A 24,552-nucleotide genomic window follows, 5' to 3' on the forward strand; every position below is an offset into this window, starting at 1 on the left:
AACTGCCTCGAGTTGCTAGCAGTACTGCTGGCCCTGCGCGGGTTTTGACTGTTGGTGTGGGACAAGCACATGCTGGTCTGGACGAACAACACAGCGACGGTGATGTACATCAACCATCAGGGTGGACTACGTTCATGTCGCAACTCACAACTCACCAGCCATCTCCTCCTCTGGAGTCAGCAGCGGCTCAGGTCGCTCCATGCCATTTACATTCCGGGCAAGCTCAATCGTGCAGCCAACATACTCTCATGACAGCTCATGTTCCGGGGAGAATGGAGACTCCACCCTAGGTGTTCCAGCTGATATGGAGACGTTTAGAGATGCGCAGGTAGACCTGTTTGCCTCTCCAGAGTCTTCCCATTGCCAGCTGTTTTACTGCCTGATCGAGGGGACCCTCAGCATGGATGTGCTGGCACACAGCTGGCCCTGGGGCCTACGCAAATATGCCTTTCCCCCAGTGAGATTGCTCGCACAGGTCAGGGAGGACGAGGAGCAGGTCTTGATGGTTGCGCCCTACTGGCCCACCTGGACCTGGATCTACAGGCCTTATGCTCCTCATGACAGCCCCTTCCTGGCAAATTCCCCTGAAGAAGGACCTGCTTTCTCAAGGATGGGGCAGCACTTTGTGGGCATAAATGCACCGCAATTGCACAGGACACGCCAGACTGAAGTGGCCTACCACCAGCAATGGTAGAAACGATCACTCAGGCCAGAGCCCCCTCTACTAGGCGAGCTTTTGCCTTGAAGCAGAGTCTGTTCGTTAATTGGTGTTCTTCCCATCAAGGCACCCCCGTAAATGCTTGATCAGCTCTGTGCTTTCTTTCCTGCAAGAAAGGCTGGAGCGAAGGCTGTCTCCCTCCAATTTGAAAGTGTATGTTGTTTTCTGACCGTATGGCAGTTCTTTCCAAAGGCTCACTCATCAACTCAATGAAAAACACCTCAAAGGTTGTCTTTTTGCACTGCCTGCTGTGATAATTACTATTAAGTGTGCACACTATTTTTGTTGCGACTGGCTCGGAATAGCATTTTTTTTATGTGCCGTGTGTGTGCTGCTAGAGTGAACGCATCCTGTGTCTGAGATGGAGGTTAACATTAATAAAGTTATTTACAATGAATTTTAAGAATATTCTTTTTTTAAGAATTCAAAATCTTATTAAGTTTTGTCTTCAGAACAATCTTTAGGGAAAAAAGAACATTCCCAAATGTTTTTAGGAATACAAAATATTCTTAACTAATCCAGCCCCTGATCACTAAAAGTACCAGCGTATCTTTTCTCACCAAGCTGCATAATTTGATGTATCATTTCAGTGTGAGCAACACCATTAAGAATGAGACATGAAAACCTGTAACAAGTAAAATATACGTACATAGCACAGCCAGCTGAAGGGACACATTGGTCATCCCAACCACATTCTCAGAGATGCAGGTCAGAACAAATCCATTGTCATCTCTGCTCACGTTGACCAGCGTCAGGTTGATGGAGTGAATGTTGGGCCAATAGACATTCGACTGGAGGGCAGACGAGAAACATTATACTATGGTTAGATTGAAAATAAGTTTAAACAATTTGTTTAGTGTGGGATGAATGGAGCTCACCTGGTGCGTGTTGATGGAGTGAAGGCCGTTCACAGTCCAGTCCACCTCAGGTAACGGAGAGCCAGAGCCGTTACAGCTGAGTGTCACATTATCGCCCTCCATCACAGTGAGGTTACTGTGAGCAACGCTGATATCTGGCAGGTCTAGATCAGAGCAAGTCTATTATTTGATTGCACCCTTATAAGAATTTACCATGGTAATCCTAGTTTAAGGCAAAATACTAAATACAACAGAGATTGATTTTTTTTTTTTTATTTTTTTTTTTATACCACTAGTCCATAATTAACAAATTAACATGGTATATGGTGTGATCATTTTGTTTGCTAATACCAAAGCATAACAGTTAGTAAACTATAGCTAGCATGGCAATTAGTAAGGTAAAGACAAAGCTATTCCTTTTTTTTCCCCTCTAAGCGGGAAAGTAGGTAAATATTATGCCTAACTATATTTCAGGGTACCTACACCTCCAGGCGTTATGTCATATCTTGTGGTGTTCCTCAAGGCTCAATTTTGGGTCCTCTATTATTTAACCTTCATTTAGCTGGCGTAATTAATCAGTACAGTATTTCCTTTCACCAGTATGCAGATGACATGCAACTCTATCTTTCACTTGCACTAGATGCCCCCAATACAATTTTCCCCCTGCTGGACTGCACAGAGAGCATAAAACTGTGGATGTCACATAACTTTCTACAGCTAAACAAAGATAAGACAGAGGTCATTGTTATGGGTAATGATGCACAGAGAACATCTATTGCTCCATATCTTGAGTCTCTATCACTAAAATCCAGTAATCAGGTCAGCTTAGGAATCATAAAACAGCATATTATCACCTTAGAAACATTTTCAAAGTACGTGATATTCTCTCCCCTTCTGACAATGAGAAAGCTGTTCATGCATTTGTTACATCTAGACTTGATTATAGCAATAGCGTTTAAGCTGGGTTACCAAACACTCAGATCCCTTCACTGGCTGACTGTATCATAATTGAATTCAAGATCCTCTTATTAGTTTTTAAATGTCTTTCTGGTACTGCCCCAAAATACCTTTCTAATTTGTTTAATAAAAATACTCAAGCAAGATCGCTCTGAACATCCAATAGTAACTTGTTCGTTGAGTCTAGGGCCTTTCCTTGATTTATTTTATTGTTGTATTTTTTATTATTATTATATTATTTCTGTTATGTGTATGTTTTTCTTTCTTCTTTTGTGTGTGTGAATGCACAGATGTATTTCTTCTGTAAAGAATCTTTTTAAAAGGTGCTATAAACATCTATAAATAAAGCTTTAGTTACTTTACTAAACTTCTACTTTACTTTTTTTTTTCTTTTTTGGATGAAAAAAATATGCTTTTCTCATCAGTATATGATGTTTTTTCCTAAATATGTTTGCATGACAAAAATATGCACAATTTCCTTCATTACAAGGACATTGTAACTGACAGATCTTACCCTATTCTCCCCAATACTGCATCATAATGTGAGATAAGCATTGCATCATACAAGTAATATAATCTTATATAAAAAGATGTAGTGCATGCTTGGCCTACAGCTGTATTATTTATGAAGAAAGATGTCTTACCACACTGGGCAATGCTCATTGATCTCAGGCGAATCTTGTATGCGCCGTTCTTGCAGTAGAGTTGCTGGGTGTGCAGGCCGGCTTCACCTCGCAGCTGCCAGAGCTGAATCCATCGGATCTCACAGCCGCAGTCAAAGACGACTCCCTCCAGCCTCCTGCGTCAACAACACACAGCTAACTGTAGTTATACAATCCCCAAACACCACTGTTAACTCAGAGCTGGGCATACAAAATTTGTCAGTATTTTCCTGCCCTGGTTGAAAACAGCAGTTCTGTGACACTATCTCCAGTGTGGTGTGAAATAGTGACCCAGGCTGATTACTAAAAGGTTGTAGGTTTCCCACATGGGGAGATCCATAAGCAATCCCCATCATGCCCTTGAGTAAGACACATAACCACAGGCTGCTCCAGAGGGACTGTTTTGTAGCCTGTTCTGAAAAAAGCATCTGCTAATTGAATGTTTACCATTGCATGACATGCATTGAATGCACACATGAGCATTTTGTCAGCTGCATCTTTTGACATGTCGCATACATGATGTATAACATAAACAGCATTAAAAGCATGGATATTTACATTTCAAAGCTGTAAAACTGGCAAGTGCACAAAACGTATACTTCCTACTCCTAGCAGTGACATTGTAGATTTAATTACTAAAACATGAGATCAGTAAATGTAGTATTACGCAAAATACTAGAAAGATACATTTTTAGACACATTTTTTGAAGGCAGGTCTTGATAGCTTCCAGATATTTGTTGTTTTTAGTATAGTGTTTTTATATATGTGGATTTTTTATGTGTGTGTGTGTGTGTGTGTGTGTGTGTGTGTGTGTGTGTGTGTGTGTGTGTGTGTGTGTGTGTGTGTACATATACACTCATAATTTACTGTTTAGTATTCTAGTTCAAATAAATTAACTCTTTTGGATATTCTGTTCACCAAAGAATTCACAAAAATATGAAGCAACACAACTGTTTTGAACGTAGATAATAATAATAAATGTTTCTTGAGCATCAAATCAGCATATCAGAATGATTTCTGAAGGATCATGTGACACTGAAGACTGGAGTAATGATGCTGAAAATTCAGCTTTGACCACAGGAATAAATGACATTTTAAAATATCTTCGAATAGAAAACAGTTATTTTAGATTGTAATAATATTTCACAATATTACTCTTTTTACTGTATTTTTGAGCAAATAAAAGCAGCCTTGGTGAGCATTTCTTAAAAGAAAAAAAAATCTTACAGACTGCAAACTTTTCTGCAAAGACTGCAAAAATATAGTTCCAGTCCTAGGTGCACCATTACTTGATTTGCATAGAAAATATAATCATTGATAGGACATGCTTCTATTATATATTATTTATTATATATTCATATTTACGTATATAATATATTATAAAATATATAACAGAATTTCTCTTCTAAAACTAATTAAATTTTCGATGATCTGCATATTATGCTGACATATACTGTAGGTACATGTGATATCTGACAAAACATTGATTACTAACAATACAACATTTCACTTCTTGAAAAACAGTCTCAGTGGCTGAATGGAAAGAAAGATGAGGCACTCACAAAGTGATGAACTGTATAGCATTACCCACAGGCTTTGATCCCAGCGTGAAACTTTAGTCCATTAATCTGTACGCTCGGGTTAGAAAATACACTACTGTATGTTTCCAGAGCCCTTCATTATTTTGCAAATCCCTTTCTGCAAACCTCCAGGAGTCAGGTCATCCACAAGAACAAATGTATCTGTACGACATGGAATGAGCCGACAGGGAGAAGTGCCAAAGTGATTTGAATCTAATTCTGAGAGAAATGTGAAACTGTTTTTTCAAGAAGTTGAGTCTAACAACAACAAAAATGTTGTGTTTCATTTTCTAAGTAATTACACGTGCTTTGAGTTTAAACTCAGGCATCATTTACGCTGCCAGGAATAAACCAGCGGCGGCCAACGGGGGGCCTGACTATCATCAACAATGATTGACAGCCCATAACATGATTATGCATGCTGATGAGGTTTAGTTGTGCGTGTGCACCTGAAAGATACTGAGAAACAAAACTGTAAGATGCAAAGAAACTCTTCTGAATCTAATGGGATCAATTTCACTTGAAGAATAAAACAAAACATGGAAGTGCTCTAAACTGGTTTGCTTCAATTTTTTTTTCAGATGAGACCCAACATACTACCAAAACTGCTTAAAAATATATATTTAAAAATTAACATTCAAATGTATTATATGGTTTATTATTTGTTTTCAGAATGTCTCCTGAATTTCAGTATTTTCATGGTTTCCCCTGCTCTCCGTGACCCCGTCAGATCAGACCTGTGACCCACCGGTTGAGAGCCACTAAAGGATAAAGTCTAAATTCTCCATTCTTCTTCCAAACCCTCAGGCTGATATTATATTACAATGACTGTTAGGATGGATTCACTCGGTCTGAAAATCAATAATGCCTGTGAATCTCATCTAGCTTTGAAGATTACACCATTATTACAGCACCACAGCAACAAAACTGATACCAATCTACACCATTAATCTCCATAATACATGCAATTTGTTCAGTGAAGTTCAAATTTGTTTGGTAACAAAGTATATTCAGTGGAAATAAATGCAATTTATCCAGTTGTTCTTTTCTTTGCCTTTTCTTTCATTGCAGAGATGCAGCATCCATTTCATTTAAAAGCATTCAGGAGATTTCACTCCTTAAAAACTAACAAAAGAGCTGACTGGATTAACTAGAAAGATTTACATTTAATTGAGAAATTAAGATTTCATTAATTTCCATGACTTTTCCAGGCCTGAATATTATAATTTCCCTGACATTTACAGATTATTATGGAAACTCATTTCCGTCAAAGAATAAAAAAAAAAAAAAATAATAATAATAGTGAATTTTTTTTCTCACAATTCTGATTTTTTTTTTCAATTGCGACTTTATATCACACAATTGCAAGGTATAAACTCATAATTGCGAGTTTACATACCTGTTTCACAATTTTGACTTTTTCTCACAATCTTAAAATTTATAATCTCACAATTGTATATATTGCCAATTAGATTCAAAAAAGGAAAAAATACAAAATAAATTTTTCCATAGATTTTCACAAATGTAGTAGTAGTAGATAAAAAGCAACATTTATCAAAAACTATATACTTATATACTTACTAGATAAATATTGCTGTTTATCTACTGCTACATTTGTGAAAATCTATGGAAAAATTGTATTTTTTTAATCTAATTGGCAATAATGAATGTTTTGCTGAATGGTTGGTTCTTGTGAGTGAAAAAAAACACCCTTTAAGCTAAGTAAAAAACATATTTTCTGTAATATATTTTTCAATCAAAGTAACTGTCATGTCATCCCAACAGTCATACTGTCAAAACTAAAGGCTAAAAAATAGTGAGCTATAATCTTTAAGCCCATCTTGATGTCACTTCCTTCGAAAAGGAGATAGATAGATAGAGGAGAAACTCAGACCTTATGCTAATGAAGTAAGTCTGCAAATGTTTGTCTACTAAGTGTCCTTGAAGACAATGACTTTGTTGGATTTATTGCAATGCAGTTTTCATTTTCATCTTAAGTGTAGTTTAACCATATGATAAATCATTTTGATGACACGTTATGCCAGTCGTGAATGTCACTCTCAGATAATACAGAATAACAGGAGAACTCTGAAACGTCATTTTAAATGGACACATCATGCATACTGTTTTAATAATTCCAGACTTTTAAAAGGGATAGTTCACCCAAAAATGAAAATTCTGTCATCGTTTACTCACCCTCATGTCGTTCCAAACCTGTAGACTTTCTGCTGCGGAACACAAAAGAAGATATTTTGAAGAACTTTGAGGTCTAAACAACATTGGAGCCCATTGACTTCCATTGTATGGAAAACAACAACCAAGACATTTTTTAGAATTTCTTTTGGAACAACATAAAGGTCTGTTAATGATGACAGAATTATCATTTTTGTGTGAATTATCCCTTTAAATGTCTGGATTTATTGTCTTACAACTAACCCTTTAACATTGCAGCATTTGCATATGTCCTGTTTAATTTTGTCTGCTGGTACAGTCATTGTTTTGGATATGCTTGACAATTTCTTGTGGCAGTAAAGATATTATGTATACTACAACAGTAGCTACATTTACATGGACATTTACATCAGAATGAAATCATTCCAACTGATGAATCCAAACATCAGGTTGATGTGCGCATTTGCACTTCACAGAGAATTTTAGATTGACACGACAGTCATACATTATATTTAACAACAACATCAGCTCGTTCCGTGCGTCATACATGATTACACTCTTTCTATGTCATTGCACATGCACAAAACTTTCCAGTTTCAGTTTTCAATCCGATCAAGTGTTTACATGTCCTGTCGGAGGGATTAGAAAAGGAAATTTGAATCGGTTTAGGCATTTTTATTCTGATTGAGGTGTTTACATGGAGCATTTTCATTCGTTTTGGACTTTTAAACCGACTGTAATCGGAATACAATGCTCCATGTAAACGCTTCTAGTGATGCCATTTTAGCAGGGTTTCCCACAACATTTATCCAATGAGTTCTCACTTCACAGTCATTCATCATTAATAGTTAAAGATTCTTTAGGAAGGAGGGAACAGAGACGTAACGTTGAACATGACCGACTGAAAGGGAACAATAGCAAAAGAGCCGACTGGAATAACTACAAAGATTTACATTCACTCTTTTCCATTTCCATTAAGATTTCATTCATTTCCACAACTTTTCCAGGTCTGAATATTATAATTTTCCTGACATTTACAGATTAGCTTGTTTCTGCCACGGAATAAAAAAAAAAAAATAAAAAAAAGGTCATTGTGACTTCTCACAGTTCTGACCTTTTTTTAAATTGTGAGTTATCACACAATTCAGATTTTTTTCCTCACAATTGTGAGTTTATAACTTGCAGTTGTCAGGCATAAAATCACAGTTTTCATCTGGCAACCCTGACTTTGAAGGAGGGTCTATCCATAAAGGAGGATGGAATGCAAAAACTTTGAAGATCAATATCTCAAAACTGCTCAGAATGCACTTCAGACTTTTTATATTGCAATTCTTTACATCTAAATTGCGGGAAAAAAGGTCAAACTTGTGAGATACACCGATCAGGCATAACATTATGACCACTGACAGGTGAAGTGAACACTGATTATCTCTTCATCACGGCACCTGTTAGTGGGTGGGATATATTAGGCAGCAAGTGAACATTTTTGTCTTCAAAGTTGATGTGTTAAACTTGGCCAAATTGTGATGGCTAGACGACTGGGTCAGAGCATCTCCAAAACTGCAGCTCTTGTCGGGTGTTCCCGGTCTGCAGTGGTCAGTATCTATCAAAAGTGGTCCAAGGAAGGAACAGTGGTGAACCGGCGACAGGGTCATGGGCGGACTCATTGATGCACGTGGGGAGCGAAGCCTGGCCCGTGTGGTCCGATCCAACAGACAAGCTACTGTAGCTCAAATTGCTCAAGAAGTTAATGCTGGTTCTGATAGAAAGGTGTCAGAATACACAGTGCATCGCAGTTTGTTGCGTATGGGGCTGCATAGCGCAGACCAGTCAGGGTGCCCATGCTGACCACTGTCCACCGCCGAAAGCGCCAACAGTGGGCACTTGAGCATCAGAACTGGACCACGGAGCAATGGAAGAAGGTTACTTCGCCCTGCCACAAAGCAAAAATGGTTCAGGAATGGTTTGAGGAGCACAACATCAAATTTGAGGTGTTGATTTGGCCTCCAAATTCCCCAGATCTCAATCCAATGGAGCATCTGTGGGATGTACTGAACAAACAAGTCCGATCCATGGAGGCTCCACCTCGCATCTTACAGGACTTAAAGGATCTGCTGCAAACATCTTGGTGCCAGATACCACAGCACACCTTCAGGGGTCTAGTGGAGTCCATGCTTTGACGGGTCAGGGCTGTTTTGGCAGCAAAAGGGGGACCAACACAATATTAGGAAGGTGGTCATAATGTTATGCCTGATCGGTGAATGAACTCAGAAATCCAAGGGGGAAAAAAAGAAATTTCCTTTTTTTTAATCTTTTTTTTTATTAGTATTATTCCATGGCGGAAAACAAGCTTTCATAGATTATTCCTGTAATTGGCCCAAAATCAAATAATTACTCAAAACAGTACTTGAGCCAGGTTAATCTTTTAATATTGACTCATAATGGCATGTTTTAGAGGTGCAGTTGAACACTGTTATTTTAGTACTGAATTTAATCTTGGAACTGTGCTGAAATGATCTCTAAAGCACCCCACCTGGTAAATATGCTTAATTCACCATAACAGTTAACAATTAATTTCTAATTTCCTATAGGACAGATTTGGACAAATGACATGCGTTGTTTATATAATCATCCACAATATCCACATCAGCCAGGACAGGAAAAGACAGCACTGCACACAGTCCCGAAATCCCTCAACACATTCTGAAATGAAAGGCCAAAAATGTGCATAATAAAAAATTAAGCAGGACATATGTCAGTGGCTCTGCAAGTTGTGTTCAGCCACAACAAAGAACGAGGACGGGACTTGTCAAATTAAAAAGAATTGAATGGTTTTGTCATTTTAAACACAACACAACAGCACCATGTTGTCGCTCACAATCAATAAACAAACTCATCACTTCATGTACATGTAGATTGCTCAAATATTCATGACAAACAAGAAAATGAGGTCAGGCTCCCAGCAGACAAGACCAATACATTTCAATGCCATGTCTTAATTAACCAGCACGAGGAACTCGATTGTTCGCAGACATGTAAAGAGTGTTTCTGCTTCATCACTGGAGAAGTTTTGATTTGACAGAGACACAAGTCTATTTGAGGGGGGAGAGCAGGGGGTGCACAAACAAATTAGCTGACAGTAATGTGCTGAAAACATTTCTAATGAACACAGCAATGCAACTGAGCATCAAGCCTGGATTTCAGCGTCCAATTTGGCAGGCGAGTGCTGCTTATCACAGAAAATCTGTGCAGAGAGAGTTTTGAGATTTATTATAGATTGAGGAATCGTTGCTTGGTGTGTTTATAGTGTGATTTGGCGACTGAATTCATATAGTAATCTCACTTTGGTGGAATACTGTTAAAGGGATAGTTCAAGTAAAAATGAAAATTGTGTCATCATTTACTCACCCTCAAGTTGTTTCAAACCTGTATGAGTTTCTTTCTTCTGCTGAACACAAAAGAAGATATTTTGAAGAATGTCGGAAACCAGTTGATGGACCCCATTGACTTCCATAGTATTTTTTGGGGGTCCATCATGGGGCCAATCAACTGTTTGGTTACTTTTGCAGAAGAAAGAAATTCAAACAGGTTTGGAACAACTTGAGGGTGAGTAAATTATGACACAATTTTCATTTTTAGGTGAACTATCCCTTTAACCAATGTAGGATGAACTTACAATTCGGCCAGCTGAAGGTGCTGAAAAAGCTGCCAAGAGAGTGTCGACAGAGGGTTCCAGAATTGAATGGTTTTGTCATTTTAAACACAACACAACAGCACCATGTTGTCGCTCACAATCAATAAACAAACTCATCACTTCATGTACATGTAGATTGCTCAAATATTCATGACAAACAAGAAAATGAGGTTTTCATTTTTAGGTGAACTATCCCTTTAACCAATGCAGGATAAACTTACAGTTCGGCCAGCTGAAGGTGCTGAAAAAGCTGCCAAGAGAGTGTCGACAGAGGGTTCCTGGACAGGTTTCTGTGAAAAAAAGATAAAAAGAAAGAGGGACAGTGATTTAAGATTCAGCTGTGAACACATGAAGCAATAAAATCAACATGAAATATGATCTGCAACCCATTATATTCCCAAAATGTGACGTCTGAGTGGTTATTCATTAAAAAAAAAAAAAAAGATGACTTATGAATCAGATATTCATCAGCTGAAATAAAGGTGAAGCAAAATTGTACATTGTAATAAAGCATTTTTTTTTTTTAAGGACTGATGAATCAAGCACATTAAGATTAAGAGTGTGTCAATTTTCATTTCATATGGACCATAAAATAATAAATTAGCACGTTCAGGTAAGACAAATGAACATTTATAAACACCTCAAACCTCAAAGTTGTTTTTTTTTTTTTTTTTTTTTTTTTTTTTTTGATGAGACATTACATAATCAGAGCATGTAATTATTTAGAATAGAATAAAATGGCTTTTTGATTTAGATTTTTGAAGGCAATTGACTATAGGAATTTAATTTCTCTCTGTTTATTTTAGACATACATTTTAAGTTAAACTTACTCAGTGTTGTTTAGTTATGTTCACTGAATTATACTGAGTAGATTCCAGTATATTTAAAGGGATAGTTCACCCAAAAATGAAAATTCTGTCATCATTTACTCACCGTCATGTCGTTCCAAACCCGTCAGACATGCGTTAATCTCCAGAACACAAAGAAGATATTTTTAGTGAAATCTGAGTGATTTCTGTCCCTCCACTGACAGTCCAGGCATGCTTGAGCTTCTGTTTATCATAACAGATGTGTGAGTTGATTAATGTTTATATGTGAATAAAAGCCTAAATTCAATCTGTTCATCATATAAAGTGATCGAGTCTCTTCAGAAAATTTGGACTAAACCGCCCAATTCATATGGATTAGTTTTACAATCTCTTTATGAACTATTTGAAGCATCAAAATGTCAGCTGTGTAGCTGTCTATGGAGGGACAGAAATCTCTCAGATTTCATCAAAAATATCTTAATTTGTGTTCCGAAGATGAACGAAGGTCTTACGGGTGTAGAACGACATGACGGTGAGTAATTAATGACAGAATTTTCATTTTTGAGTGAACTAACCCTATTTTATGTCTATTTTGAGTAAACAGAAAGATCTGTTAGTGTTTAATTAGTGTTTCAACTGTATGTATGTTTTATATAGAGTTTCTATAACTCACATAGCACATGTTTGCATTCAAATGCAACAAGTAAAATGTACATTTAGCCACCTAAACACAAGCTCTACTCTTCAGCACAATAGTAACCAGAAGAATTACATAACATAACAGGAACACTTTTAAATGTCAAACATACCTGAATATTAAACACATGCCTTTTCCATTACTCAAAAACAAAAAACATAAAATGACACTTAATTTCAACACTTACTCTCCAGATTCAGCCTTATGCAAAGCATGAGGGAAAATCCACCGCTAATGGATTGTTAATGAAACAAAAATGGTTCATGTAGTTCCAACACAAATGGATTAAGTAAACTCATTTTACACACACTATCATTCAAAGGTTTGGGGTTAGTAAGACTTTTTGTTTTGAATTTTTTTATTTTTTTTTTATTCAGCAAGGATGCATTAAATTGATCAAACACGACAGTAGACATTTACAATGTTACAAATAAATGCTGTTCTTTTGAACTTTCTATTCATCAAAGAACCCTTAATAAATGTATCATGGTTTCCACAAAAATATTAGGCAGCACAACTGTTTTCAACTTTGATAATAAGAAATATTTCTTGAGTATCAAATCAGAATATTAGAATGATTTCTGAAGGATCATGTGACACTGAAGACTGGAGTAATGATGCTGAAAATGCAAATACATTTTAAAATAAAAAAAAAATGTCTTACTGTATTTTTGCCTTGGTGAGCATGAGAGACTTCGTTCAAAAACATAAAGTAAAATGAACAAGCAGCAAAAATATATTTTTTTCAGTGTATAATAGAATACTGTCAAATACTGACAAATGCTGTACATTTTAAAAGTCTATCTCATATATAAAAATCCCGCAAACCTTAATACTTATTGAAAGTGTTCCACAGATACTAATTCAGTGAACACGTTCTGTCAAACACAACATTAACGAAAGAGTTAACATAAGAGAGAAGGACTTTATGCAACAGGAAATCAGAGAGAGCCTCCATCACTGCCAAGAGGAGCTGAGAGAAAAGGAGCAGCTGCAGGGGCCGCTCAGCCAAATCAATAAAGAGAACTTGAGCAGTTCGCCGTCTACAAATTCAGTAGACGCAATGAAAGACTGCAGGTTTTAAAAGCCAACAAATTCAATACAAAGAGGTGGTCTGGGACTTGTAAATGGCTTTTAACCAACAAAGCTGAAGGCATGATATGCGGTAGGGGGTATTAAAATAAATCTACTGGTTATAAAGAAAGATGGACATTCATGATATGGAGGGAAAAAATGGAGCAGACGTCACAGAACTGATATTTGAAGTTCTGTAATTCAACTTAAATCATATCAAGCATCAATATTTGGCCAAAATTGGTAATACGATAATTTTTATTAATGCATTTTTTTTTAGATTCTGTCGAAAATATGGTTATAAATGGTCCATGGCCTGAAACCTTGGGTAGGTCTGTTTCAGCCTGACTCAAATATATGAAATAATACATTGAAGGAAGCACTCAGAAGGAACTAATAGCCCTTATCTTTCCTCTAGAAGAGAAGACATAAGTTTGTTATTGGTAAACTCGAAAAAAGATGATATAGTATCTGGTATCTGGCTCAATGATTCAAAGGTTGTACTTTCAATAAAATGACTGCACACTATAGCTCAAAAGTTTGAGGCCAATGACACTTTTTTAACAAATTGCTTAATAAATACTTTAATTCAACAAGGATGCATTTAACTGATCAAAAGTGACAGTAAATATTTATTTATAATGTTACAAAAGATTTCTGTCAAATACATGCTGTTCTTTCGAACTTTCTATTCATAAAAAACATGGTTTCCACAAAAATTATAAGCAGCACAACTGTTTTCAGCACAGATATTATTAAATAAATCAATATATTACACATGTCCTAAACAGATGTGAAGCGACGCCGAAACACGATAAAAGGGTATCTTTTCAATGTTAATCAGAGATTTAGGGGCTGTTCACACGACACTGTTTTTAACTGAAAATGGAAAACTTTTTATGCGTTTTGGCCATTCATTTAGACAACAACTGCGTTTTAGGGGTCTGAAAATGCAAACTTTTGAAAACCGGTTTCAAAGGGTACATTTACACGACAACGATATGCTTAAAACGGAGAAGCTTTTCCTTTGAGTTTTCCGCGTACAGACGACACCATTGTCAAAACGATCTCCATTCATACGAATCCATGAAAATGACTAAAAACGCTGTATTCTGCTGGCAGGCCATTAGATGGCGATGAAACAGTATAGACTGAACGTGTATTGCGCATGTGCATGACGTCATCGTTTTCACAAATTCGCGTTTTTGTTGTTAACACGGAGACCGTTTTCAAAAACTTGCACTTTGAAACCCGTTTTCAAAAGTTTGCGTCTTCGGGCCACCTAAACGCCGTTGTTGTGTAAATGAAAGGCCAAAAAGCATAAAAAGTTTTCTGTTTTTAGTTGAAAACGGTGTCGTGTAAACAGTCTCAAAGTGCAAGTTTTTGAATATGAGACCGTTATCATTCCGTGTAAATAACAAAAACGCAGATCTGTGAAAACGGTGACGGCATGCACATGCATATTACGTGTTTAGTCTATAGGCATGTGCGATTGGCTGAATCCCAAATGGCACACTTCTATGCACTTTCGGTCTTGTGGACTTACAATGGCTAAGTCCATGAAACCGTAGGGTGTCACATTTATCATTTTAGGTTTCAGAAGGGTGCTCACGAGCGCCCCTTTTGCAATGCACCCTCGATGCGCACTTCAGCTGAGCCTGCAAGTCTGCAAGCTACACAGAGGACTTTACCCGGCAGTCAAAGCGGCATTACGTCATGAAAGTGCAGACTCAGAGGAAGACCGTCAGGGTTTAGGGTGCCATTTGGGACCGGGCCTTTGTCGTGAGTCCCCTGTAAATGAATGCATATGTGCGCAGCTGCGTAGACTTTCTTTACAAATTGACATCAACAACTACTGACCTAGCAGCATAATACAGCGTTTTTAGTCGTTTTAGCAGATCGGTGTGAACGGGGATCATTTTGACAGCATTGTCATCTATACAAAGAAAAAACTTTTCCGTTTTTTTTAGGAACAGTTTCTATTTCTGCGACATCGCAGCTAGAACAACAACATACAAATTATGACAAAGATAATCTCAGGTAGTGATTATGTGCTTTATTTAATGTTTAAAGCGTCTAATGTGAGTTTGAATATCATTTTGAGTGACCTTTATAGACACACTAAAAGCAACAGATCTCAAAAAAAATGAAAGAAAACAAGAATGTTTAAACTGTGAACTCAGTGTGAACAAACTGACAAAGATTGTTTCAGTCACTCAGTACATATTTTTTATAATGTTAAAATGGTGTAATGAATTTGATTATGTGCTTATCCATTTCGTTGTGAGTGCATGTTGTGCACTTCCAGAGAGACTCCGCCCACACGCTCTTCTGATTGGCTGTGATGTTTGATTGATTTGTCACATAGTCGTATCGCGACAAATTTCTTGTCGCTGGAAACTTATCGCATCGCGTCTGTTTAGGACACGACGTTAGAATGATTTCTGAAGGATAATGTGTCTGTGCTATGGATACCTGAAATTATGCAGCTTGTATAAATAGGAAAAATTCCCTTACATTACACTGAAAGAGACAACAGAATATCATATTGTGGGTGGCCTCTTTTGACTTGGACCAGTAAGCAACCACCTAGCAACACCTTAGCAACCACATAGCATTTTTTTCCCTCTCCAGAGATCTACTCTTTAGAGATACAGACAGGTGTTAGATGGCTGGAGTGATGGATGCATTACAATAAGCTATTTTGACTAGACGACTCGCGTATTCTCAGGGTCATTGAAACTCTTATGAGTTTTATAACAAGCACTGCTGGCTGCTAAAGCCCGTCACCATAGCAACAAGCTCTCTGATGCTGCTTGATGCAGGGGGAGGGGTTTTGTTGCTGCTGTGCACTTTAAAGTGTCACCACCCGCAACCCACACTCAAAAACACACACTTACACTCTTTCTGAAGCCTTTGAGGATTAGTCTGTTTTTCATTTGAAACTCATAGTAATTCAACCATTCAGTTCCTGCCTCAAGAGCTTCTGATGGAGTCTTATTAAAATGTGTTGCATAAGTCAATCTATGTAATTGCACATCTTTGTGGGTGTTACTTAAAGGTGAAGTGTCATTTTTTTGTGTTAAAATGTTTTTTTTCGTATCCTAACACAAGCTAGTTTCTCTGTGGCGCTATCAAGGGCTCCAGACAGTGGTTATAAAATTATGTTTCTACTCCAATTTGTTTTCTGAAATAAACATTTAAATGGTGGATAAATTTATTCAAACACACAATATTGAAGAACAGTAAAAAATTATGATGAATATGTAATGGTGCATATATTTAGCAAAATGCTCCTCTTTAGAGTTATTTTTCTAGCTGACTAACAAGTTTATGGTCACTGAATCGCTTTTCTGAGGTAAATATATTGCATAATTTGTCTTATGGAAATAGATGTTTATACAGTAAAGCACTGAGAATGAGTTGGGATGCTTATTAACAACAGTAATATCTGAAAGAAATGGAAAAACCTCATTCTTTGGGGGGAGAAACGTAAACATTGTGACAGTGTAACTGAGTTAGGACTCTCTACAGCCCTTGATTCTACTTTGTAATTGCTAATTAAAATTCACCATTGTTATTCATTACTCACAACTGTTCCTTGTTAAGGCAGGCGCGTACAGTTGGTGTTACTACAGTAAATCCATAATAAATGTTGGTGATTTGGTGAGCCTTCCAACTGGAAAAATTCTCCTGTTTTCCAAGTCAATGCTGTTAAGAATGTCATTGAGATTTAAACTAGTTTAAATCACCCAGACATATGGGTTTCGTAACAGAAATCTGCATTGAATTCAAACGCTTCTCACAGCACTCTTTAATAACAGTCACGTAATCGAGATCGGTCTGCGAGTAAACACAACACACCTGCTTGGAGCTCGTGCTGCGCTGTCTATTGGGCCGAGCTGATAAATGGTCCATGCCGTGAGGTTCAAATGAGTAGCACCGTTTCGTTCTGCTTTTACAGTGTTTGCCATTTGATGTTTCTCATACCGTATGCAACAGAGATGGCAATGCATTATCTATAAGAGTTGGGCTACTTTGTAGTGCCACAAGTGTGACTTATAACAAATGTTAGTTGCACTGGCAGAAAAAAAGGTCACAAAATGCTTAGTTGCAGACTGAAACCCTACTGACATAAGGGGCTTTTGCACCAGAGGAACCTTTTCGTAGTTCCTAGAACTATTGGCTGAAGTACCTGGATTATTCTGTGTTCGCACCGCAGGATTTTAGTTCTAGGAACTCCTTTTAGGGGGGAACTAAATTAGCAGCTACTTCAGAGTAGGGTCTAAACCAGCACTATAGGAACTATCAGTGACATGAGTGTACATTGACTGGTCAAACGCATGTCAAACACCGGCACCCGGCATTTTTAAAAAGCCGTGTAAACATATTTACTTCACGAACATGGAAAACAGCGATAACGGCATTTACCTGCTGTCTGCAGGGTTGTGTTCTTTTCTCCGCCTCGATGATATGTAATACTGAAAGTTGTCATAGGAGATTTTGTCTCTTAGCCCCACTTTTTGCTCTTTCAGTTTTAAATTATGCGTTTACATTCCATCAAACTCACGACACACAACAAACACAGCTTCGATCACGGCATCCTCCATCCACCGGTTTTTAATGTTTATAAATGCCTCGCTTAAAGACGCTGCTGTCGGCAGCTTCAGAGTTCCTACTGCTGGTGTGAATGCAACCAGGAACATGGCCCAGAGTAGAAATTAGTTCTCGGGGGAACTATCCTAGTGTCTAGTTCCTAACGGAGTTCCTAGAACTATTTGGTGCGAAAGCACCTATAGTAACAATGGATCATTGAATCATCAAAACAGTACTACTTTGTAGATCTACAGACTTGCGTTGTTCACAAATCTCTAATTTGAAGTCCAAGAAAAGTCAGTTGCTCATGAGTCTGAATTGAGATTCAAGTTATTTTTTGTGGCTATAACCCATATGTTTTTGGGGTTTTTTGCTGCTGTGCCTTTAAGAAAAACTTTACTTTTTGCTTTTGGATCCAAAATAGTTTTATTTGCAAAGCCATGCACATTGTGACAGAATCACAAACAATCCAAGCTAAAATATGCCGCATAAATGGATAAAATCAGACTGAAATGATCAAGCACTTTGTTAAAAATAAACTTCATCTGCTCGTTTCTAACATTGGGATTGTTTAGAAGGATATGCAGAGCAACAGTTGCTACACACAGTTAGGAATAGCACAAGGTTTGGCAGACTTTTCGTTGTTTAGGAATAACAAAATCTCTACTGCTTTCTCCTTTTAAAGGCAACAATATGTAAGATTTTTGGATTAAAATATCCAAAAACCACTAGAACAATGTTATATATTTTGTTGACTTGTTTACTTGTGTACAAATGTTTCCAAGAATGTTTAAATCCAGAGAAATAAGCAATCTTAAATAGGACACGGACCGTGACCGTGTTTCGCCTATCAATGACATCACACCCTCATTACCCTCTATTTCCAGTTTTATTTTGTAGAAACCATGATAACACCAAAGATGCTTTAATATATTATGTGTTTTTATTAGACAGATGAACAACTGTTTGGATACATTCATCGACAGAAAACGAATCATTTTTATATAGCTCAACACAGTAAGTGTTATTGTTTAAATCTTTTGTTCTTGATTTACTGCGAGTACCATGTTTTACCATGCCTAATATCGATCTAGCTCACTGCAGTGTGCAACAAGTGCCTCATAGCAGCCGGCGAGCGAACGCACAGAGTAGCACTATAACAACTTTCAACACACAAATGTATCTAATATGATAAAACAGCACTCCTTGACCAGAAGAAGCAGGCAATCGTCTGCAGCATAATAAAAGCTCCACAGCTCTCCAGACGTGTCGTGTGTCGCGCTCGTCTCTCATTAGCAACTGCTCCAGCAGCCTCATTCCGCTCCAACACCCTGCTTCATACTACAGTAATGTTAATAAATATTTAATACATTTGCTCATCCATGAACATGATTTCTGCCAGAGTCCCATCGGATTCTTTTCCGCGAACTGTAGATGTTAAGACAATACCACCAATGACTCCACGAAATCAAGGCGTCATCAAGCTACGCCTTTGTTTTGAATAAGCGACCTCTAGTGGCGAAAAATTACATATTGTGCCTTTAACTTACCATGACCAGGCAAAGCAAATGTCTGCACAACAAATCATCATTGACAAATAATTGCGGACAGTCATGCGTTGACGTATCTGTCAGACATCAGAAAGTTGTGAAGTTCAAAAGAGTCAATTTTCAGATTAATTTCGATGAGCGTTGTTTTTGAGTTCTGAGATTTGAGTCAGTACATTTTCATACTCATTTATCTCAAAGGAACAAGGAAAATGTGATTGCTCATCATGTGACCCCTTTAAGATAATGACAAACCTGTGAATTCAAAGCACTAGATCTCTATTCCTGTCTGTTGGACAGGAGATTTACTACAGTACAGGCCTTAGACTGGTCTCATCTTCATTACTGCAACTCAGTGTTGGCCGACGGCCCAGTATAAGCAATAAAATGTCTGCAGCACATGGAGAATGCTGCAGCCCAGCTGATCTTCAAACAGTCCAGATATTCATATGAATTTCCTCTGCTATGAACCCTCTATTGATGCCTGGATCAAGTTAAAAAAAAAAACGCAACTACTCGGGGTGACGTACCCCAGTGTACACTTTTTTTTTTTTAGTATTCAATTAAATATATTTAGAATTGACATTTCTGTCACAATGCATTCTGGGATTTCCTTATGCTACATTGCTGCCACAGAATTTGATTAAAATAAAATTAATTTTAAGGTTACATAATATTGTCGCTACAGTATTTGAAATAGACTACTAATAAACAGCAAACTGCTGTTCAAAAGTTTGGGGTCAGTAAGTGTTTTTGCATTAAAGTGACTAAAAGTGACAGTAAAAATTCAAACATTGTTACAAAAAAAATCTATTTAAATTAAATGCTGTTTAATAACTTTCCATTTGTCAAATCCTGAAAAAAATGCTTAACGGTTTCCACAAAAATGTCAATGATAATAAGAAATGTTTCTTGAGCAGCAAATCATCATAATAGAATGATTTTTGAAGGATCATGTGACACTAAAGACTGGAGTAATGATGCTGAAAATTCAGCTTTGCCATATTTTAAAGGGGACATATCATGAAAATACACTTTTGCAAGTCACACCAGATATGAGTCTGATAAATGCCTTCAGTGTAAATCTAAATGTTTTGGTGTTTTGTGCAAAGCCACCTGCATATTTCAGGAGCTGCTCTTTTAAAAGGTTATCTTTCAGCACTGTGAAGAAAAATGTCAGTGCAAATTAAACGGGCGGATGGTAGTTAATGAATTAGGAAATACATTAATTTGGCACCAGTTGTGCAGGAGCCACACTGAATTTATGAAAAATTGAAAAAAAAAAGTAGCAGTCTAGGAGAGAGATACCAAAATAATCATGCCTATATAAGTGTGAGAACATTTGCATTTTCTAATTCTCCACTCCTAATGCGAAAGACATTTTTCTTTCCGTTTCGTGGAAAAGCATTGATCTCAGAATGTCAGCACATGCAAATTCATGGTTCAAATGTAAAATCTAACAATAAAGAATACCGCTATAATACCATGATCACGTACTTTGAAGTATCAGGAAAATATCATGTGACATTAAAATGGTAATCAACTGCAACAAAGGAAAAATACACTACAGACTTTTAAAAGCTCTGAGCACAGCATTATTCTTTGTCAGTGGAAAATACATAAAAGAATATGCTTCCACAATACATTCAGAGAAAAATAAGACCGTATGTAACCTCACAACAATTCGTGATATAAAGAGGCCATTTATGAATCATCATAATGCACTCACAGATCTTCTGCTGCTCGGTTCTGAAGCAACTGTTTACGTCTGGGTCAGTGAGGGTACGATTTCAATACTGCTCTTTAATCAAGGATTGAGAGGCAGGCCAGTGATTCAGCGCTAATAACAGGAACCACACACTGTCACATGAGTGGGTGGACTACTCTGCTCAAAACAGGAAACTGAGGCCATGATTGAGAACTAAAGTTGATAGGTTTTTTTCTACAATTTGTTTAAATAAATTATGTATATTATAAATTATATAATATAGTTAATATATAGCATAATATTGTTGTATATCCAAACATGTTAAATAAATTATTATTAAAAAAAATAGTGTTAAGCAGAGTTTTTAAAGGCACAATATGTAAGGTTTTTGCATTATAACATCCAAAAACCACTATCACGGTGTTATCTATTTTGCTTAATTGTGTACTTGCATTATCCCAAAAGTTTCCAACAATGTTTAAATGCAGAGAAAAAGCCAAGGCCGTTTAACCAGTGTAACGGCCTGTGTCATTGCGTCGCCTGTCAATGACGTCATATCCGCGTTACCCTCAATTTCCAGTTCTACTTCTGTAGAAACCATGGAAACACCAAAGATGCTTTAATTTATTTTCTAAAACGGTTAGTTCCTGTCCTTGATTCTGATTGGTCAATAGCTGTGTTTTATTCACGATAAAACACGGCTATGACCGCTTCACCCAATGGTTCTGTGTATCCTTAGCAACAACTCTTAGCAACGTAAACAGTTTGTTCTCAATTGATATTGTTCATTGAAGCTTACTGTATTACGTAGAAGAGTGTTGTGAGAAAGAGATCGAGCGAGTGAGTTTATTACCTGTATTCAGATTTGGCATTTTCCTTCAGGTCAGTCCTATGTTCATAATAAAAAATCTGTTTAAATGTCCGATGTATTATCTTGTCCTTTTAACAGTTAAGGGGTTTTCCCGTAACTGACAGCACTAATAATGTAACTTCTGTTGCTGTTCACAATCAGGGACTATTTTTTCCAGCGGAAGGAAGGCGTTTAGTGGTTTTACTTCATGAAAGTTGCATTGATACATATTTTTTGGCTTTAATATTTGTATTGTGTGGTAACCGTTTTATAAAAGCAATAAGGAACTCAAGGCTAGTGCTGTATCGTGAATAAGTCATGGCTGAAGGGGTTGCAGGCTAACAACGCCCTTCAGCCGTGACTTATTCACGATACAGCACAGCCTCTCGTACCTTATTGCTTACATATGTTTTATTTGACAGGTGAGCAACTGTTTGGATACATTCATTGACAGAAAACTAATCATTGTGAACACAATTAGTCTTATTGTTTGAATCTCTAGTTTTCTTGATTTATTGTGAGTAACATGTTTGTACAATGCCTCAGAGACAACACTACTTTGTCAAGTGACTAACATAGCATAATCAGAAAAAGCTTTATTTGTAGTAACAGTAATACAGCATTTTCTCCAACATAAAATGTATTTTAAAATGAACTGCATGCCATTTAGCAACACAAGTCATCCAGCTTTTATTAATGATATTCTAATATCGATCTAGCGTACTGCAATGTGCAACAAGTCGTCCCAGTGGAATATAAGGTTCTATCTGCATTCTGAGCAGTTTTGAGATATTGAGCTTGATATTTTTTGCATTCCATTCAACTTTGCAGATAGAACCTTTTTGTTTTCTGAATAAAAAGTCCCAAAATGTGCACAACATAATTTTTTTTTTTTTTAAATCACATAAAGTTGTGAATAACTCAATTTGGACAAAATGTCAGATAGAACCTTATAATTCCAAGGGGACGAAGTGTCTCATACCAGCCACCGAGCGAACACACAGAGTAACCTTATAACATAACTTTTATCACACTTGACTGTATTTTAGTTTGATTGTTTTGACCAAGTAAAACAGTGCTGTCTTACCCCACAATTTTAATTCGTCATGTAAAGTGGATAACAATTCTCGCTTTTGTCTAGTTGCTTATTAGCATGCATATTACTAGGATATTGGCTGTTTATCAGCACATATTAATGCTTTATTAAGACCATATTCTACATCCCTTAATCATACCCAATACCTTAACTTAACAACGACCTTACTAACTATTAATAAGCAGTAATTAAGAGTTTATTGAGGCAAAAGTCTTAGTTAATAATGAATATGTGTTCCCCATACTAAAGTGTTACCATAAAGTGACCTGTAGTAATTCAGCACTTGCAGCTATTTCATTAGAATGAAATAAAATAATGTGAATTTAAGTGATCAAACATAACTGTGATAAAGTTCAAGTTCAGGGAAGGACGTTAAATGTAACTTTAATCGTAAAATAGACATAAACAACAATCTGAAACGAGCGGCAGTGGCTGACTGTGGCATGAGTATAATAAATACAGCAAGGTAAAATGTCCCAGGCTCTCGGCCCATACCACAGTACCACTGCTTCATACCACAGTAACATTCATAAAACTTTAATACATTAGCTCACCCATGAACGTGATTTCTGCATGCGTCTCGCCGGATTGCTTTCCATCGGCCGTGGATGTGAAGACAACAACTCCCATGATTCCACGCTCATTCACGCCATAATCAAGCTATGCCTTTGTTATTGTTTTGAATAAGCGACCTCTAGAGGCGAAACTTACACACTTTGCCTTTAATGATAACTAACACTAAAACTATTAAATTGTTTTCATTAATTGAAATGAAGCTTAAAAAATAAAATATAAATATTAGATGAAAAACGTATACTTAAACAAAAACTAGAATTGTTGGCAACTAACTGAAATAAAATAAGTTTAAGTACTAAAATTACTAAAACTAAAAATGTGCAAAAAAAACATAATTTACCACTTTATTTACAAAATATGAATCTCCAACACACGTTCACACAAGGTCTGCTCTCGCATCAACAACACACTTGTCATGGTGCTCTCGTGAACATGCATTAGAGATTAATATTTTGTAAATAAAGTGGTAAATTATGTTGTTGTTGTTTGTTTTTTTTTGTGCAAACAAAGCACGTGCGTCGCTTCATAAAATTGAGGTTAAACCACTGGAGTCACATGGATTACTTTAATGATGTCTTTACTACCTTTCTGGGGCTTGAAAGTGGTAGTTGCGTAGCTGTCTATGGAGGGACAGAAAGCTCTCAGATTTCATCAAAAATATCTTCATTTGTGTTCAGAAGATGAATGCAAGTCTTACGGGTGTAATTAATGACAGAATTTTCATTTTTTGGTGAACTAACCCTTTAATTGATGTAGTCTATTTAAAAAATGGCTCACTAATCTGAATTAATTATTTTTAAAAAAACAATTTGAATGAATGATTCAATGACTCACTCACAAATGCTTCACTTGTTTCATTTCTGGACGAATCAGTGTTTCAGAATGAATGATTTTGTGATTACAATAAAATTATTTTAACCAGGAGGGATGGAATGTAAATGTAGGTAAAATAAGTGAT

General features: G+C 36.8%; 1 protein-coding gene across 1 annotated transcript in view; it reads right to left on the minus strand.

The window, feature by feature from the left end:
• The window catches only part of ntrk3b (neurotrophic tyrosine kinase, receptor, type 3b), a 146,526-nt gene that overhangs the window by 72,827 nt on the left and 49,147 nt on the right, over positions 1-24,552 (minus strand). Inside the window, exons 4-7 of the mRNA XM_051900980.1 lie at positions 10,863-10,931; positions 3,177-3,331; positions 1,597-1,739; positions 1,368-1,509 (exon numbers count right to left, since the gene is read on the minus strand). Of these exons, the coding sequence (XP_051756940.1) occupies positions 1,368-1,509; positions 1,597-1,739; positions 3,177-3,331; positions 10,863-10,931 (509 nt within the window). The remainder of the gene's footprint in view (positions 1-1,367; positions 1,510-1,596; positions 1,740-3,176; positions 3,332-10,862; positions 10,932-24,552) is intronic.

Source organism: Ctenopharyngodon idella, chromosome 7, assembly GCF_019924925.1.
Source record: "Ctenopharyngodon idella isolate HZGC_01 chromosome 7, HZGC01, whole genome shotgun sequence".
Lineage (NCBI taxonomy): Eukaryota > Metazoa > Chordata > Actinopteri > Cypriniformes > Xenocyprididae > Ctenopharyngodon > Ctenopharyngodon idella.